The sequence below is a fragment of the Mycteria americana genome, chromosome Z (assembly GCF_035582795.1).
Source record: "Mycteria americana isolate JAX WOST 10 ecotype Jacksonville Zoo and Gardens chromosome Z, USCA_MyAme_1.0, whole genome shotgun sequence".
Taxonomy (NCBI): domain Eukaryota; kingdom Metazoa; phylum Chordata; class Aves; order Ciconiiformes; family Ciconiidae; genus Mycteria; species Mycteria americana.
Window position 1 is genome coordinate 44,205,803 of NC_134396.1, and position 20,015 is coordinate 44,225,817.

Below are 20,015 nucleotides of genomic sequence, written 5' to 3' on the forward strand. Positions count from 1 at the left end.
TGCCAGGAGCATCCAGTGCCTCTGCTCCAGGCTGTGCCTTCAAGGAGGCCAAGGAGCCCAAGCTGACTCAGAGACTTGGCTTTTTGTTAGCACTCCTCTTGACAGCTTGGAGAGCCTCAGGGCTTTCTTCCAGACTATCCCAGTCATTCAAAGCCAATTTAGCCCATCCCAATATAATACTTTGGAGGTATTTCTGCTTGTAGAACTGCAACACAGAAGAAATGTGCTATGGAATAAACTAGTAACACAGGCACGGCTGTACTGGCTGAAGCAGAAGGTACATCTGTTTCAGGAGTTGGTACTTAATGCTTCTGAAGAAGACCTCTTCAGTAAAACTGATGTTAGTCTTCATCATTCAAATTCAAGTATTGTAAAACAGTGAAGTGTAAGTTGTTCTTACACCATGATGCTTATCCAATGTCCCTTTCATGTATTCTGACACTTTCTCATCTGTATTTTTCCTTATGAAGTGCTCTTTTAAGTCTGCATTATTAAAGTAACTCTACAAACTAATAAGCATTTTCAAACCTCATTTTCAGAACTGTTATGAAGGAGAAAATCATCCTGCGCAAAGCAAATGGCATATTCCAAAATTCGAAAATGGCAAGGCAGGTTTTAGGAGGAAACTCGAGCGCATATAAATCGAGATAAAATCCAGAACACTCCATGTAACATTTTCTCTTCTGTGTCTGGAGTTAGTATCATACAGTCACTTGGCAGTAATTGAATGTCTCCAGATGCAGTAGCTGAGGTAATGCTGCAAGTTTGAAAATTATAATACCTATAAAAAAAGAGTGTTGTTTAAATAGAACATATACCTTAATGCACTTGAGTGAGAGTTACTTTCCACTAGCTGTTAGCTGTTCCCTTGTTGCTGCAAGATTTGCCTATTCCACAGAAATACATATTGCAACTTGAGTGTGTTTATAACGTACTGTGTATATTATGCTGGGACTTAACTCTTGCTTCTGGGGCTTTATTTTGGTTTTCTAACAGATATTGATGAGTGCAGTTCCTTCTTTGGTCAGGTGTGCAGAAACGGACAGTGTTTCAATGAAATTGGTTCCTTCAAATGTTTATGTAATGAAGGATATGAACTTACTCTGGATGGCAAGAATTGCATTGGTATGTATGATACCACATGGAGATGTTAAAGTACTGATGAGCTGAAATAATCAAACTATTAGCTCCCATCTGGAGGGAAGCACCACAGTCTGAGTATCTAAGTATAAAAAAAAAAAAAAAAGACAGTGAATCTAATGAAAACAGAATAGAAGTAACTGGGTTTTGGAACAGTTGTTGATCTTCAAGCATTTAAATGCTTTAGAAAAAGAAAATTAGAAAAGAATCCTACAGTGTTTTTAATGAATAAGCCTGCTTTGTTATTGTAAGAATTGCATGATTCTAAACCTTTCTTGATTCCATCTACTCTCCAAAGACACTAACGAGTGTGTGGCGCTACCTGGTTCATGCTCTCCTGGTACCTGTCAAAATTTGGAAGGATCATTCAGATGCATCTGTCCACCAGGATATGAAGTAAAAAGTGAAAGTTGTATTGGTAAGGCAAGTTGTAATTGTTGCTTCTGAACAATTTAAAAATTAGAAAAAGTATCTGGTTCTAATTTGGTGGAAAGTATTTTTATACCCTACTGTTTGTGAATGTTGCCTGACTTAAAATCATGGTGACAGGGAATAAGTAAGTAGGAAAAAACCTACTTTAGGTTTTTTAAACTAAAATTGGAATGCAAGATATTTTGTACTGTATTGTACTATATTTTGTACATTAACTTCTTCATTAATGCAAACAAAAATATTTACTTTTCAAAAAAAATGGTAATTTATCTTTCATTCACTTTTCTTTTTAAAACATAATTCATAAAATAAACCAACCTGTGTACTGGATTTACAGAGTGTCCACAGAAAGGTAATTCTTGGCAATCAATGCATGAACTAAGCTTCTGGTTTTAGAGGGCTGTGATTTTTAAAAATCTTGATAAAATTGTGGAGCATATGGGAACAATTGCTTAAACTGGTTTCTTCTAACAACTGTTTTCTGATTTCATGTTTCGTATAATGTCTCTCAAGTGCTGAGATTCACAGGAGGAGGAAGAGAGTATAACAGACCTTTCATCAGTTTGCATGTTCCCGTTTGTTCATATAAGTCTCATTTAAAGCCTTGAAAGTTATTCAGGAGCTGAATGTCACACAATGAATTAAGATTTGGTGTGGCAGAGAATGAGAAATAAATCCAAGTTACAACTCCTTTTTCCAGCAGAGCAAAGCACAGGACTACTGTGAATTTATTGGGCATTTAAATTAACTGTGTGGGGCACCTGGCAAGGAAGGTGCACCCAACTAGTTTTAGGTAGCTAACCTGGAAGCCTTAGGTTTCTGCGTGATCAGAGGACAGAGTAAGCACCTGTCTCTCCACTGTGACTATATTAAGAAGCCTGGTTTTCAGCTTAAATGACTGAAGTTAGCTGGCATGACACCCCAGACACACATTCATCCAAATAACTCCCAATAATAAATGAGCAGCTTGTCCTTGTATGGACTGCAGAAAACACTGGCGAGGACATAAAGATTTGGCCTATAGCCACCTAATCTGTACGGCTGCAGGAACTGGATCACAGGAACCTTTTTGATTTTTTGTCTTGAACAATAGGATGTATTTTCTAAGCCCCAACGTTCTCTCATCCTTTTGTATCATGCCACCATATTCAGTTTGCCTGCCAACTTCATGGTTTCTTTTGGCAGCTGCTGTTTCCATATTGGCAATTATGTTTGAGATGAATTCAAATCACCTACAGTTGTAAAATCATGAATTTAAAATGAAAACTTTTCGTTTTCCAGGAATATCAATGTTTATGGCCACTTTAGTATCCTGACGGAACCTCTTGATGTTTTTGACAGCATCAATGACTGCCAAACAGATTTTTGCCCAAACTGAGTAAAAAGGACTTAATTGCATCCTTTTTCTTCATTCTGCCATGTGTCCAGAAAATTTGCAGCTAAAGTTCCTAGAAAATGCCTAGATAATCACGTGTGATTGTACTCATATTTTGATTAATATTATGACAGCTCTTGCAACATACGTTCCCCATTACTTCTACTGATCTTATATGCAAACCGCTTTCTGAGAATTCATTACTTCTGTCTGTAATGTGAAGGTTGGCAATGGCTAGATTACTTTTTGAGCTCAGGGTGATTATATGCAGGAGAAACCAAAACAGATGGGAGCCACAGAAAAATTCTTAGTTTTCACCTACCCATTTAATACATTTCCTTTCATTTTATGGGAATGAAGGGGAGAGGACTTGTTTGCTTCCACAGTCTTGGCTAGTCACTTGTTCATCATGGCCACAAAAAGAGTTTCCTCCACTAGTCCCAAGCCATTCATTACAGTAATAATCAGAACTTCAGAAGAGCAGTTTTTCCATCCCATTAATGCAGCTGAATTGCTGAGCTTTGTATATTAGCAACTGCCACACTAACTGGGAAATTAATTAGCTTTTTTTCACTGAAGTAAGCTGACTTAAAATGCTTCACATAGTAAGAGCCTGTCCATGGGAAGCTACTGCAGAGTTTGGTCATATGCCAGGTTATGCTACAGTGATTTGTTCATGTGCTATACCTAACGGTAACTTCTGAAAATGGGACTCAAGAATCTTCTTCTCAGAAGTAACATCATTTACTCATTTTTCAGAAGTAACGTCTCAGAATCTATTCCTACCTGACTTCTTCCATCACTCCACTTATATTTTCCTAGTGATAAAGACTGTATTTCCATTGTTTCCTTATCTGCTAAATACAGGTCAGCTTTCTAAGATTCAGTATAACAGAGAGTCCAACAAATATCAGGAACAATGGCGCTACAAATTTGTGACTCAACATCCATGAAGCTTACTTCATGGAGAATACCTATTCCTGCCTACACTTTGATTAAGATCAACATGGATATTATTGTAGAACGCTTGTACAGCCATAGGTCTCTGTAATAGGTAATATCCCATACTGAAAGACTCAGGAGGGGTGGTACTGGCAGTATTGCTTTGAAGACTATTAAAATACACTTCAGAATTTATTAAATTATAATCACCTTTTCAAAGTACTTTAGCAGTGAGGCTTATCTCTTCTGTCAGTATTTGCAGACTAGAATAAATTAAAATATAGTTTAAAATAACAGATAGGAAAAATTAAAGAACTATTAATGTATTACTTTTCTTACTTTATCTGTTGTCTATATAGATGCAGGATACGCAGCCTGATGCTGTTTGAGCTGCACAATTTTACAGGCACTTGGTGTTTATATTAAGTACTCTTTTGGTTTAAGTTTTTAATAATTATAAAAAGATCTCTATTTCAAAAAATTTAAATCTCACATTTAAGTAGTCGTAGCAATATATTCTAAATTGTTCAACTGAGTAGGAAAAAATTGTAAATAACATAGCAAGAGTGGCTGTGGAAGACTGGTAAATATAAATCTGAATATATAAATGTAATCACAGACCTCCCTCTGCTAATAACTAGCTATAGTTTCAGTTCAAGAATCAGTCAATCAACATGAAAAAAGCCCACCTTTAATTGCAAGAACCCCCAACATACAGATTTTTAAAAATTCATCTTTGGATGTTTTATGTTTACAGAAAAATATTTTTCTTATCAGAAACAGATCTTCTCTGTTTCAGGCTGAAAGCATTTATTTAATGTTTATATTATAAATATGACAAAGAACAGAGAATGGTATTTGGAGAGGGAAGTGCATGCCAGTGAAACGCTCTAATTTGAAAGAGTTAGTGGAACCTTCAGGCTGCTTTATCTCTTGGGTGCTTTATTGGAGGAACACCTCCTGCTGAAGTTAAATAAATAAATAATCTTTCTTAACCAAGGAATTCACAGCCAATGGGGTTACGGTGAACCTCTTCTCCTTTAATTTACAGATATTAATGAGTGTAACGAGGATCCCAACATCTGTCTCTTTGGCTCTTGTACGAACACTCCAGGAGGTTTCCAGTGCATCTGTCCTACAGGTTTTGTGCTGTCTGATAATGGACGGAGATGTTTTGGTAAGTTAATGATTAAGGAATGTAATAACTTATTCTAACACATAACAGATACTCTGTAGAATGAGTTAAAAGGGACCTCTGCAGGTCCCTTCCAAACTATGCCCTTATGAGGGTTGGAAAGTGCTTTCAAAATAGTATGAAAAATACAGGCCTAATGTTATCCTTTCAGGGCTAGACAGTCATCATCTAACCAGGTAGGAGGTGCTAGCTCCACATAACTGTATTTTCTTTTTTAGATACTCGCCAGAGCTTCTGTTTCACTAACTTTGAGAATGGGAAATGCTCAGTGCCAAAGGCTTTCAACACCACAAAGGCAAAGTGTTGCTGCAGTAAAATGCCAGGAGAAGGATGGGGTGATCCTTGTGAGCTCTGTCCAAAGGAAGAAGAAGGTACACATCAAGATTTAAAATAAAGCCTTTTTAGGTGGGAGAAAAGGAAGAGCACATTTGTGTTGTACCTTTTTGATCATTAGGAGGAGAGATCTTTTTGGCATTGTCTTTTCAAAGCCTTTTCTAGAACCATTTTCAGGTCAACAAAAGGAACAAAATTAAATAGAAGAAACCACAGAAACAGAGAAATACTGAGTTGTTGGTTTTGCTTTGTAGAGAAATGAACTAGAATCCTTCATCTGTAGATCTAGCCTGCTTTAGACAAAAGAGAAGAGCAAAATGGGACTGTGCCAAGAATCCCTGAAGTAATCGACAGTTTTTAGTTCTTGGTTTTCTCCAAGTACAGAAAGGGGAAGGCACCAAGCACGGGCATGCAGAAGCTCAATGAGTTCTAGTCCTGCTTCCCTGACCTAGAGACAGTGTTACTTTTGCATCTGGCAAGACAGAGTAATGACTGTCATTGAAACAGTTGACAGTTTCGAAAAGTGTGATACAGAAGATTTTTGGATGGCTTTAACCATCTGTCATGGTCCTCTCTCTCACTCATTCTTTTTTTTAAAAAAACATACTTCTACAGTTGCTTTTCAGGACCTGTGTCCATATGGTCATGGAACTATTCCTGGAATTGATGATACACGTGAAGGTAGGTATTCTTTGTCCTGATAATTTAAAAAAAACCCCAAACTATTTATAATTAAAACTAGACTTGGATATTATAGTATGTGATGGCTTACTCCCCACAGCCCCAGGTGACAAGAGGCTGACCTTTAATAAATGTGGACCATTATGAAATAATAGTTAAAAGATTACCTCTGAAATTGCATCGCTAGAGACAAACAGAATAGGGCACTTAGGTTTTTTAAAACGCTTTTTTAAGACTTGATACAGAAATGCATCAGCTAAGTGGTTGCTAATATATTCCTGCTTTTTAGATGTCAATGAATGCCTTGAAAGCCCAGGGATTTGCTCAAATGGTCACTGCATCAATACTGATGGATCATTCCGCTGTGAGTGCCCCATGGGATACAACTTAGATTACACTGGAGTACATTGCATCGGTGTGTCCATATTTCATAAATTATAAGAATTGTAACACTTGAATTTAAAACACAGTTTGAAACGTGTCCCAGTTCTCTTCAGTTTGCATTTATTCATTATTTACAGATACTGATGAATGTTCAATTGGCAACCCATGTGGAAATGGTACATGCACTAACATGATCGGCAGTTTTGAGTGCAACTGTCATGAAGGATTTGAGCCAGGCCCAATGATGAATTGTGAAGGTAACTTGTCCTCTTTTATTTTTTTTTCCTTTAGTTTTTGTCCAGTCCTCAGTATTCAAATTACTTTATTAACCAGGCCTTTGGTGCCATAATAACTAGGAGGAAAAAAAATTTCTCTGCTTGAAATATGTCATTGAAGAAGAAGTCCTGAACTGATTTAAGCAGTATTTTTAGTTTATCACAGGATTTCCCAAACTGTATGTCATGGTGTGTTACATTATTCAGCTGGTTTTTGGAAGGGGTGGGGGACGATGGGGACAGGGTGGGGAACAGTAACTGTTGAGCCCTCAAAATATCCTCATACACTGTATAGCTAACCGTAGCAAAAATGCCTGAATTTGCAGAGCGTTTTTCATAATTGAGGCAGAGCGGTTATGAACTGACCCACTCATCACCGTTACAGTAACAAGTGAGTTATGCTGAACATAATAAACTGAAGTCAGACCACTGGACCATCTGGTCCATTATTTCATCCTTTACAGTCAAAATGCTAATTCAGCATACAAGCATGACTAACAACTTTCTGCAGCTTACTTTCTCTAATACAAGAGGTGAGGATACAGGGAAAATATGATGTAAACTGGGAATGTATCCCTGCAGAGTGGGTTTAGTATCCAGTTATGGATCTGTTGTCCAAGAATCTGTACAGTACAGTCTTGAATCTGCTGATACCATCTGCCTCCGCAGCCTCTTGTGGCAGCAAGATCCAGAATGTCACTACTCTCACTACTTAGAGAAGTATTTTCTTTCAACTGTTTTAAACTAATCCCTTATTAGTTTCATTAAGTACCTTTTATTTTCCATTAAGTACCATTATTACCATTAACTACCTTTATTTCATAGTGTGGGATTTGTGTACAACCATTCTGCTCTCATCAGATGCTGATCAGGATGCTTCTTACAAATTTTGTATTTTATGAATCGTAATTAGTTTGCTTTCTGAAGCAAGAATTCATTTTTTTGGAGTTGGGAAAAAAGCTAGTATCTCTCATCACATAAAAATACATTAAAAAATGATCATATAATAAAAATCTGAAATAGACCTGTCCCAACTTGCCATTCTAAGCTCAAGTAGTTCCATATATATTATGCCATTTTATTTAAGCAGAGCTTTGTTCAATTTTCTCTGGCTAATCAAAACCAAACATCCACAAGTTTCTGGTTTGAATTACATTTCTGATACTTTTGAGCTGACAAGAGAAGCACACGTATAAGAAAACCTTTTTGGTGATTGTTTTAAAACTTAGTGGAGAATGATTATTTTGTTCCTTTCTGTTCAGATATAAATGAGTGTGCTCAAAATCCCTTGCTGTGTGCTTTTCGTTGTATCAACACTTATGGTTTCTACGAATGCACATGTCCAGTCGGCTATGAACTAAGAGAAGACCAAAAGATGTGCAAAGGTAATGACGGACGTATAAACTTTTCCCCAACTTCCATCACCCTGCACTGGCCAAAGCATAATCCATATATTTCTGTGCATCTTGCATTCATCCTCTCAGAGGAATGTAGCAAACAGCCCAGCAGATGATGATTTACTCTTTCAGAACTCATGTAAGACCAGTATCTAGTGTTTTTGTTATCTAGTGTACCCCCTGATGGGGATTGTAAAGCCAAGAGAGTCACAATGGTGAGGTTCATCTTTAACGTGACAAGATGATACAGCTCACAAAGATTAAGACAACTGCAATTAAGCATAGCGCTCAGATTTTTCTTCAGTTAGGGAAGTCTGTATGTCCTTTTTCTTGAGAAAGTGCTAGTTGCTTCAGTAACTGAAGCTACTAGAGGGAAGTTCAAACACAAAATACATTTTTTCCAGATCTAGATGAGTGTGCTGAAGGTCTCCATGACTGTGAATCAAGAGGCATGATGTGCAAAAATTTGATTGGTACCTTCATGTGCATTTGTCCTCCTGGAATGACCCGGAGACCTGATGGAGAAGGCTGCACAGGTAAAGTTTAGAAAGGGAAGAAGACATCTACTGAAATACAAACAAGCAAACACATGAAAAATTCTCTCTGTATGTATATAGTAAACTAGAAACTTTTTTGCCATGTAATGCTGCCTTTAAATCACCTGAGGTTTCTCTGAGGTTTTATTTTAAGCATCTGTAAAGGTGTGCAGTTCCTTACAGTATCTGTGCCATTAGCTATGGAAGAAAATACTAAGATTATAAACTGTTTCAGGGAAATCATGTGTGGACTGAAATGTGACTGATTGCAAAGAGGTCAAACGTATTCAGAGACTCTTAATGATTACAAAGTGAAAATTTGTTACTCAAATCATGCATGTATTCCAATTTTATTTAAATGTTAATTGCCAGGTAAAAGTTATGACTAGAACTTGCTCCGCTGCAAGTGTTTCCTGCTTCTTGTTATAAGTTGCAAAAAACATACAAGGATTTAAGCTTTCATCCTAGGATGCAAGACATAAGGAATGGAATAGGATAGTGTTATTAGGAAAGTCCTTTCCAGGCTTAATCAGTTGTTGATTTTCCACTTCTTGCAAATATTTTGCAAATATTATGCAGAATAATTAATTCATTCTATGAGTCTGATATATTGTCTTGTAAAAATTTTTAAAATTTTTTTTCCTATATTTTTGTAAAGATGAAAATGAATGCCGCACCAAGCCCGGTATCTGTGAAAATGGTCGTTGCATGAATGTTATTGGGAGCTACCGATGTGAATGTAATGAAGGATTCCTGTCAAGTCCATCAGGCATTGAATGTCTTGGTAAATGCCTCCTTTGTATACATTTCATCTTACATTGATGTATAATGGATGCAGAATGTAAATTAGGCTTCTGAGTTCTCATTTACAGAACAGCTGTCATTTACAGAAATTAAATAATGATCCTTATTACTTAAACAATGATGTGATATTAAATAAGGGTAGGAATGAGGAGCATCTTGAGAATGTCAGCTTAGTCTAGCAATCAGGGGCCTCACATAGAAGTGTCTAAATTCCAAAGGACCTAAATATGGTGCTGAGCAACACTATCCAGACAAAATAAAGGTATTTTTAAAGAAGCAGAATTTAGTTACCTTAGAAAGATCAAAAACTGGGATGCAGAGCAAAATTAAATGTTTGCATATTCAGAACACAATAGTAAGCACCACAATACTGCAACTAGGCATCTGAATTTTCTGTACCTTTAATTCAGACAGTGATTATGAATACAAAATACTAGGATTTCACCGAAAAATTGCAAGATATAGTAAAAAGTTTTGAGGCAGGCCTGCACGTTAAATGCTGATGAAGGGTTTTATATTCATCAAACTGTATTTCCTTTTCAATATGTTCAGATTTGTCATTTCCACTGTAAAATTATTTGTTCCCTTTTTAGAAATCAAACAGAACTGCAAAACCTTACTTTTTCATGATCAGTGTTCAAGTGTAGGTACTTCAAAGTGTTTCACAATACTGAAACTGTATGAGTATTTATTAGTATTCTTGCACCAAAAATACTTGTAGATTCTTGCATTAAAAATACTCGTATATTATCTTATGTAAGTACTATAAAACCACCTCCCTGTAAATTGTCATCAGTAGTGTGCTGACTTCATGGCAAAGCAATAACATTGGAAGTGTAGGGTATTTCCTAAGGATTAAGACCAGATGGGAAGAAGATGCTGCAGTCTATTAACCCAGCCAGTCATTAATGCCAAGGAAATACCCTGCTTGGAGGTCATTATTGCTTTCTTATATTTAATACATGATTTTCTTACTATTTTCTGAAAACTATGCTTTGGATTAGTTTGCTCATTGATGCATTTCCTTTAGGGTTTCATGGGTCAGAAATTACAATGAAAAATTAGTGGCAGAAACAAAGTATTTCTTCAGAACTAAAGCACAAACATCAAGTCTTAGATTACATGATTTTAAATATATTGTGCAAACCTTTATATTCTGTTCACATTAAAATTTATTCCACATCTCAAACTGGGGACAAAGCATTATATGTTCTTGAAGTTGTAATGTGCATAAAGACCTGCACAATATACCTATCTAGGAGAACAGAAATCTGCTGAGTCTTGCAAATTACTACAGCAAACGTGCTGTCTCACACAACTGACACTTTCAGTGAGGACAGCTTTATTTGCTGCAACACGAAGTCCTAGGGCGATCAAAAGAGACTTCAGGGCCTTGGGACGGCTAGTAAGGGACTCTGGAGCACAGGTTATTTTCTCCTCTCTCCTTCCAGTTGTGGGCAGCAACACCAGAAGGAACAGAGACACCCAGTCTACTAACGCATGGCTCCGTGGCTGGTGTCATCGCCATGGATTTGGTTTTTTCGACAACGGGATGGCCTACACAGCACTGAGTTTGCTGGCGTCTGATGGGATTCATCTTTCTCAAAGGGGAAAGAGAATCTTTGCTCAGGAATTTGTGGGGCTCATCGACAGAGCTTTAAACTAGACTCGAAGGGGGAGGGGGATAATATCAGGCTTGCCTGAGGGAAGCTGAGGGACGATGTGCCACGGTTAGAGGGAGCGGGTGCCAGCGAGGGCACTCGGCCTGTGTCCCCGAGATGTGCGGGGTACGCTGGGGCACAGCCGAAGTCGAGCAGAGTTCAGCTAGGGGATACTGAGGCAGTAGGAGCCAAGAGGGAAATGCCAGTGAAACGCCTCAAAGCACACAAGGGGTGTTCTTCTATGAAGGAAACATGGACAACAGCCCAGCTGAAGTGCCTCTACACCAATGCACGCAGCATGGGCAACAAGCAGGAGGAGTTGGAAGCCATTGTACACCAGGAAAACTATGATATGGTTGCCATCACAGAAACGTGGTGGGATGACTCGCACAACTGGAGTGCGGCGATGGATGGCTATAAACTCTTCAGGAGGGACAGGCGAGGCAGGAGAGGTGGTGGGGTAGCCCTATATGTCAGGGAGCGTCTGGATAGTTTAGAGCTCGATGATGGTGATGATAGGGTGGAGCGTCTATGGGTAAGAATCAGGGGGAAGGCCAACAAGGCAGATATTGTGGTGGGAGTCTGTTACAGACCACCCAACCAGGATGAGGAGACAGATGAACTATTCTATAAGCAGCTGGGAGAAGCCTCACGACCGCTAGCCCTTGTTCTTCTGGGGGACTTCAACCTGCCAGATGTCTGCTGGAAATACAATACAGCAGAGAGGAAACAGTCTAGGAGGTTCCTAGAGTGTGTGGCAGATAACTTCCTGACACAGCTGGTGAGTGACCCAACTAGGGAAGGTGCCCCGCTGGACCTCTTGTTCACGAACAGAGAAGGACTTGTGAGCCATGTGATGGTTGGAGGCTGTCTTGGGCAGAGTGATCACGAAATGATAGAGTTTTTGATACGTGGAGAAGCGGCAAGGGGGGTCAGCAAAACTGCCACCTTAGACTTCCGGAGGGTGGACTTCGGCCTGTTTAGGAGACTGGTCGAGAGAGTCCCCTGGGAGGCAGCCCTTACAGGCAAAGGAGTCCAGGAAGGCTGGACATTCTTTAAGGAGGAAGTCCTAAAGGCACAAGAGCGGGCTGTCCCCAGGTGCTGAAAGACGAGCTGGCGGGGAAGAAGACCGGCCTGGCTGAATAGAGAGCTCTGGCTCGATCTCAGGAAAAAGAGGAGAGTCTACGACCTCTGGAAGAAGGGGCGGGCAACTCAGGAGGACTACAAAGGTGTAGCAAGGCTGTGCAGGGAGAAAATTAGAAGGGCCAAAGCTGAGCTAGAGCTGAATCTGGCTACTTCTGTAAAAGACAACAAAAAATACTTCTTCAAATACATTAGCAGCAAAAGGAGAGCTAAGGAGAATCTCCAGCCCCTAGTAGATGGGGGAGGGAACACAGTGACCAAGGATGAGGAAAAGGCTGAGGTACTTAATGCCTTCTTTGCCTCAGTATTTAACAGTAGGGCCAATTGTTCTCTGGGTACCCAGCCCCTGGAGTTGGAAGATAGGGACGGGAACCAGAATGGAGCCCCCATAATCCAGGGGGAAATGGTTAGTGACCTGCTGCACCACTTAGACACTCACAAGTCTATGGGGCCTGATGAGGTCCACCCAAGAGTACTGAAGGAACAGGCAGATGTGCTCACCAAGCCCCTTTCCATCATTTACCAGCAGTCCTGGCTAACTGGGGAGGTCCCTGCTGACTGGAGATTAGCTAATGTGACACCCATCTTCAAGAAGGGCTGGAAGGAGGACCCGGGGAACTACAGGCCTGTCAGCCTGACCTTGGTACCAGGGAAGCTGATGGAGCAGATCATCCTGAGTGCCATCAGACGGCATGTAGAGGATAACCAAGGGATCAAGCCCAGCCAGCATGGGTTCAGGAAAGGCAGGTCCTGCTTGACCAACCTGATCTCCTTCTACGACAAGGTGACCCGCCTAGTGGATGAGGGAAAGGCTGTGGATGTTGTCTACCTAGACTTCAGTAAAGCCTTTGACACGGTTTCCCACAGCATTCTCCTGGAGAAACTGGCTGCTCATGGCTTGGACGGGTGTACTCTTCGCTGGGTAAAGAACTGGCTGGATGGCCGGGCCCAAAGGGTGGTGGTGAATGGTGTTTACTCCAGTTGGCAGCCGGTCACAAGTGGTGTTCCCCAGGGCTCTGTGCTGGGGCCAGTTCTGTTTAACATCTTTATCAATGATCTGGACAAAGGGATCGAGTGCACCCTCAGTCAGTTTGCAGATGACACCAAGTTGTGTGGGAATGTTGATCTGCTTGAGGGGAGGAAGGCTCTACAGAGGGACCTGGGCTGGATGAATGGTCTGAGGTCAATTGTATGAGGTTTAACAAGGCCAAGTGCAAGGTCCTGCACTTGGGCCACAGCAACCCCATGCAACGCTACAGGCTTGGGGAAGAGTGGCTGGAAAGCTGCCGGGCAGAGAAGGACCTGGGAGTGTTGGTTGACAGCCGCCTGAATATGAGCCAGCAGTGTGCCCAGGTGGCCAAGAAAGCCAATGGCGTCCTGGCTTGTATCAAAAATAGTGTGGCCAGCAGGACTAGGGAAGTGATCGTCCCCCTGTACTCGGCACTGGTGAGGCCACACCTCCAATACTGTGTTCAGTTTTGGGCCCCTCACTACAAGAGAGACATTGAGGTGCTGGAGCATGTCCAGAGAAGGGCAACGAAGCTGGTGAAGGGTCTGGAGCAGAAGTCTGATGAGGAGCGGCTGAGGGAACTGGGGTTGTTTAGCCTGGAGAAAAGGAGGCTGAGGGGAGACCTTATCGCTCTCTACAAGTACCTGAAAGGAGGTTGTAGAGAGGTGGGGGTCGGTCTCTTCTCCCAGGTAACAAGTGATAGGATGAGAGGAAATGGCCTCAAGTTGAGCCAGGGGAGGTTTAGACTGGATATTAGGAAATTTTTCTTCACTGAAAGGGTTGTCAAGCATTGGAACAGGCTGCCCAGGGAAGTGGTAGAGTTGCCATCCCTGGAGGTATTTAAAAGACGTTTGGATGAGGTGCTTAGGGACACGGTATAGTGGTGGTCTTGGTAGTGTTAGGTTTATGGTTGGACTCGATGATCTTAAAGGTCTTTTCCAACCTATACGATTCTGTGATTCTGTGATTTATTTGATGTAAACAGTTAAATTACTGGGCACCCAAAGTAAGTTTTGCCTAAAGCCAAAGTTCGCATTTTACCTGATTCATGTAGGAAATGTACAGATCTACTCCTCATACTTGTAAAAGAGAAGGTCAGCTGGGTGTTGATACATACACACATTCTGAGGGATCTGAAGGATTTTAACTTTCAGCTTTAAGAGAAAAAAATAAAATATTTCATTTAAAAACATAAGCATCTGTCAAACCATAGTTGCCAATGTCTCCATTTTAATTAACAAATACGACAGGTGACATAGCCTATTTAGAAGATACCATCTCTGCCAAATTTAGAGTTTCCATTAGCACTGGAAGCTGGGATCTCTGCTCTCCTCAGCTGCCTGTTTGAAGGAGACTTCTAGGAGCTTAATGACTCGGAAGTTTTGCTCCTCTTTCATGATTGACAGGTATTAACCAAAAGGTTTAAAAATTAAGGAAAACAGAATTAGAAAGGGACATATCAACAGTAAGTCCATAGAAATCTCCCCACCCACACACAAAAACTAGGAATGCTGCTGGAAGAGTACCGAGTTCTATAGACACTTTTAAGTGCTAAGGATTTTGTCATTTAAACCACAATCAGGATAATTATAGATGATCAGACATACTGTTTTGGCCAGTAAAACAAACAAAACAAACTTCTAACCCCACTCCAAGTAAATTGTTCAAATGCAAGCCAAACATAGGCAGCTTAAGTGGAAGCTCAGTTTGGCCCGCAGCCTGTTTTACTATTAAGCAAGCTCACCAGATATGCTCCAGGGCACAACTTTCCTACAAGTAAAACTCTTACCCAACTAATGCAGGTACTGAACTTTAGGGTGTCTGGAATACATTTGGAATGGCAGCAGATTATCAGAAGACACAACAAATCTGAAAGGCTAAGTCAAAATAGACTTCACAGACTGGTTGCTAATAATCTTCTAGTGCTTGCATGTGTTGACAAAGAGCCAGAATAATACATCAGATGCTTAATGCATCAGATGTTTATCTCCTACTCTTTCTTGATCTCTCTACTTCTTCCCTACAGATAATCGCCAAGGGTTTTGCTTTGCTGAAGTTTTACAGACAATGTGTCAGATGGCTTCAAGCAGCCGGAATCTTGTCACTAAATCTGAGTGCTGCTGTGATGGAGGCCGGGGCTGGGGTAACCAGTGTGAGCTCTGTCCGCCTCCCGGAACCACCCAATATAAGAAACTCTGTCCTCACGGACCAGGCTATACTACAGATGGAAGAGGTATTTGCAGGGATGAAAAGAGGCAGAAAAGGGGAAAAGAATATGCTCACATATTTAAGAAAATGCAGAATTCTCTTTGAAGTTCCTTTGAAGAATTTCCTCCGAAACGACAGTTTGATTTTTCAAATGCTGCTGAGAGACCAGAAATTAAAAACACCTTTAAACAGTAGCTGCAACCAGAATACTCACAGCTGTGCAGAATTTTCAGGGTTGGGATCTAAAACAGGAGGTACCAACCAGTAACTGAAAGCTAGAAATGATCCCAAAGCTTTTGTATGCTGAAAAGCTCCATACATGGCAAAGGCAACAACAGTTGTTCTAACAACAGTTGGACTGAATGCTTTGCAGTTACTGTTTCCATACAGAAAGCGGAAGCTAACGTACATTTTTAAATTGTGGTGAAAAATTTTTTACCTCATCTAACTGGTCAATAAGAAAATTCACTTCTATGGGGTTTGTATTTGAGTTAGCAAAACTGGAACCTGATTACCCAATGAAATAGCAGGAAGGTTTTGATACAAAAAACAATAATGAAAGTTTGAAGGATGTTTGACTTTGAATTCAGATCCATTTTTAAAGCAAAAGAAAGGGTAAAGTTCCTATCAGAAGCATGATGATGAGGAACTGTGCAAAACTGGAAGAGAAGAAAAAAGTTGAATTTAAAACTGAAAGATGACATAGTTAATATTTTCTGTACAGATATTGATGAATGTAAGGTCATGCCAAACCTGTGTAGAAATGGACAGTGTATTAACACTATGGGGTCCTTCCGATGCTTTTGCAAAGTTGGCTATACCACTGACATAAGCGGCACATCTTGTATTGGTAAGATTCAACATCTTAATCCTCAGTTATTTTTTGAATTGGTACATAATGATGTATCAACTTCTGTAAACCTCTGTAACAAAGCAGTTTTTTCTCTTTATCTCTTTTCTATCTTTCTTTTCCTAATACGCACTTCTATTTTTGTATTTCATTTGGGGAAACCGAGAAACAAGCTGTACTGGCAATATTCCTGCAGTAGAATGAGCACCGAAATATGTTTCAGCTGTATAACCATTTTGACTGACAAACCAACTCATTACTTCGTCGTCTGCATTTTCCCACTTTTCTGTTGGTTAACACATATAAGTATACCATAGTATGCCCCAAAATAAACACTTAGTCCTTAGATGAAAATATTGATGCCACTGTCACTCTAATACATTACTCTTCCAAGACACTCAGTTTGTTACTGTAGTGTCAACTCCATAGAAACTCCACAGCAACACATCCATGGAGGAAGAAGTAGGAACTCTGAACAAATGTAAATTGGGGACTTTTTCTACAAACATTTTTCTCTTAAATATAGTGCTGTTTAGAAAGCACCCTTCAAAGACAGACAAAGAAATCAGTACAACAGATACTTAACAGTTTCTCTCTTTAGATCTTGATGAGTGTTCCCAGTCTCCTAAACCATGCAATTTTATCTGCAAGAACTCAGAAGGGAGCTATCAGTGCTCATGTCCTCGGGGCTACATCCTTCAAGAAGATGGAAAGACATGTAAAGGTAAAGAAAGTTATACACAGTAACTTCTAATTTTGTTGCACCTTGACTTAAAAGGAAATAGTTTTGAAGTGTAGTTTTTTTATCAAGTTAGACTAAATGTACCTCTTTCTTTGTTGGCTTCCCTTAAGACAACAACATCTCTTACTTTCAGATCTTGACGAATGTCAAACCAAACAACACAATTGTCAGTTTCTCTGTGTCAACACCCTTGGAGGCTTCACATGCAAATGTCCACCTGGTTTTACGCAACATCACACAGCTTGTATTGGTAAGAAAAACATTAGTTTTCTTGCATCAGTTTTTCTATAAGAACAACATTCTCAATTCTCATTAATTTCTTTTGCTCTATGTAAACAGTAATAATAAAGAGCAATAATGTCAGCAGTCCAGAAAACAGGTTTTGAAAAGCAACAATTATAGCTAAAGAAAAATAGACTGTCCACCATTTGTATTGTCTTGCTTAGGAAACAGTTGTACATATTTAATACATTATTATATTCTAAGTGTAACCACATGGATACAAAGGGGTAAAGTATTACAATCTGATTTAAAATGTAGTTAAACAAAAACAGACTAAATTTTTTTTTTTAATAGATACAGATGTCTTTAGATCTTAAGCATATGTATGAATCTTGCCAACTCAAACTATTTTAGTTCAGCTAATACGGAAATGCAGCATTTTTCCACTGTCAGCAATTACTTACCTGGGTCTTTTGCACTCATAATTAAATTACAACTTGCACTTTGAATTTATTAATTACTCATAGCGCTGCATGAGTCATCAGGTCATCTAACATTTAAATATGAAAAGCTACATTTTCAAAATAAACTGCTGCAGCTCTGTGGATTTCAACCTCTTAAGAAATGTTATATGAACATGTCTAAAATCATGCCACAAGGTGTACCAACCTTCTTCTCTCTCCTTTGCATTTTTAAGATAACAATGAATGTGGTTCTCAGCCATCACTTTGTGGATCAAAAGGAATTTGCCAAAACACCCCTGGAAGTTTTACCTGTGAATGTCAAAGGGGATTTTCTCTGGATTCTACTGGATTAAACTGTGAAGGTAACTAGCGAAGGTCAAGTTTTTTTATGGTGCAAATGCTTACTTCTGTGTCTAGTGAATCCTGTGATGTCAAAGACAGATAAAACAGAGCACCAGCCATAGTAAATGTAAATGTCAAAAAGAAATAGGAATGTATTTGAGTAATTTTAAGCATAATTGTATGTAAGAACATACTGCCTGAGTAATTTTTACACAAATCAGAATAAAAAGTGACTTTTTAGCTGAACTCTTGAACAACTGTTTCCAGGCTGCCATTTCAACTTCACATAGGTTTATGCATCTCAAAATCTAGTTGTTTCTTCTTTTTCATTTTCATTTTCATACAGTCTAAACAGAATGTCTCTACAATTTTTGTTTCAGCTAATTGTAATCATACACCTGAGGGTATCTAAGATTAGATTCTAAATTCCGTACTTTAAGTCATCTACCATAGAGATACACATTCAGAAAGGTAATTCACTACAGTTAAAATACAAATTGTATTGTTGAACTTCATGTCTCTCTGCTGGCCCAAAAGGGAGCCCCAGTCAGGAAATCTCTATCTGAGAGCTCCAGACTCTTCAGTGGGCCTCAGATATTGAGCAAAGAAGAAATTAAACGGCAGTACTAGGCCATCTGGCTGCTGAGAATTAGAAGTGCAGAGGTATACATGCACAAATTTATGACATCTCAAAATGTCAGCTACCTTGATACAGTGTTTAAAACAGGAATTCATATTTAGAGCCTATTTCTAGAGTAACAGTGCAGAATATACACAGCCAGAGGTTTTAGAAAGCACTACCTTCTGTCGGATTACTTTGTTCTCATAAAGTAGATACATCCTTATTGTGTACTTTACCCAGCATCTACGAAACAAACACTAAATTATACATATCAAAGCATTCACAAGATACGTACACAACTAGCACATCAGAACTGCTCTATATGCCATTACTGATAAAATGACAGCTTTCCATTCCTGGCACGATGGTTTTCTGCACCTGAGGCTTTGGGACATCACAATTCCATTAAATTTGTTTCAAACTGTGGACTACTAGAGCGTAATGTAGAATCTGTGGTATCATGTATGATTTTTTATTTTCTACTAGAACTGCATACTGTACCTGACACATCAGGCTGCTTATAATCTATTTATTTCTTATAGCAGACACTGTTTCACGTGACTGAGTTTTTACATTTCGTTTTTTCTTTGTGGCTTTCTCTTTTATTTACACAAACCTCAGAGACTTTTTAGATGGCTTTTTCTTTTTAATTTCAAAGGTAAGCACTTACATCCAAATTTGGCCTGTATTCCTCATATTCAAACACTTCAATGTGTTCCAGGAAACTGAAAGCTTAGTCCTGCATAGTTGGTTTGAAAACTGAAATAAAAAAACATTCAGATTTTAAACATTACATCAAAGCAGCATCATGTGGGATTACCAGGAATAGTGTTTCTTCTCCAAGTCTGAGTAATGTAAAGGCTCAAAAGCTCCAATTGGATTAGTCATAGATAGAAAGAACACTACATTAATTGACTTTCAGGCTTTCCAAAAGACCAACCTGAATGGTGCTTCCATCTTACAGCAGTACTCCTCTGTCATAAATACTAGTGTTTCAATGATTATGATCAAAGTGAGTAACATATTTGGCAACGTGTATAATCATGTGTTCTTTCACGTTCTACTTCTCTCCCAATTGCAAAGATGTGGATGAATGTGATGGAAACCATCGGTGCCAGCACGGCTGTCAAAACATCCTGGGTGGATACAGATGTGGATGCCCACAAGGATATATTCAGCACTACCAGTGGAATCAATGTGTTGGTAAGAAAACAAACAGCACAGAATACATTTAAACAGCAAAGGTGTTATAGTGTTT

The 20,015-nt window shown here is 39.3% G+C and overlaps 1 protein-coding gene across 1 annotated transcript in view; it reads left to right on the forward strand.

Moving 5' to 3' along the window:
- FBN2 (fibrillin 2) overlaps positions 1–20,015 on the forward strand; it is a 183,068-nt gene that overhangs the window by 154,994 nt on the left and 8,059 nt on the right. The window contains exons 47-62 of the mRNA XM_075488433.1: positions 997–1,125; positions 1,439–1,558; positions 4,941–5,066; positions 5,303–5,455; positions 6,033–6,098; positions 6,388–6,513; positions 6,620–6,739; positions 8,020–8,142; positions 8,559–8,690; positions 9,349–9,474; positions 15,334–15,540; positions 16,240–16,365; positions 16,967–17,089; positions 17,241–17,357; positions 18,027–18,155; positions 19,841–19,960. Of these exons, the coding sequence (XP_075344548.1) occupies positions 997–1,125; positions 1,439–1,558; positions 4,941–5,066; positions 5,303–5,455; positions 6,033–6,098; positions 6,388–6,513; positions 6,620–6,739; positions 8,020–8,142; positions 8,559–8,690; positions 9,349–9,474; positions 15,334–15,540; positions 16,240–16,365; positions 16,967–17,089; positions 17,241–17,357; positions 18,027–18,155; positions 19,841–19,960 (2,043 nt within the window). The remainder of the gene's footprint in view (positions 1–996; positions 1,126–1,438; positions 1,559–4,940; positions 5,067–5,302; positions 5,456–6,032; positions 6,099–6,387; positions 6,514–6,619; positions 6,740–8,019; positions 8,143–8,558; positions 8,691–9,348; positions 9,475–15,333; positions 15,541–16,239; positions 16,366–16,966; positions 17,090–17,240; positions 17,358–18,026; positions 18,156–19,840; positions 19,961–20,015) is intronic.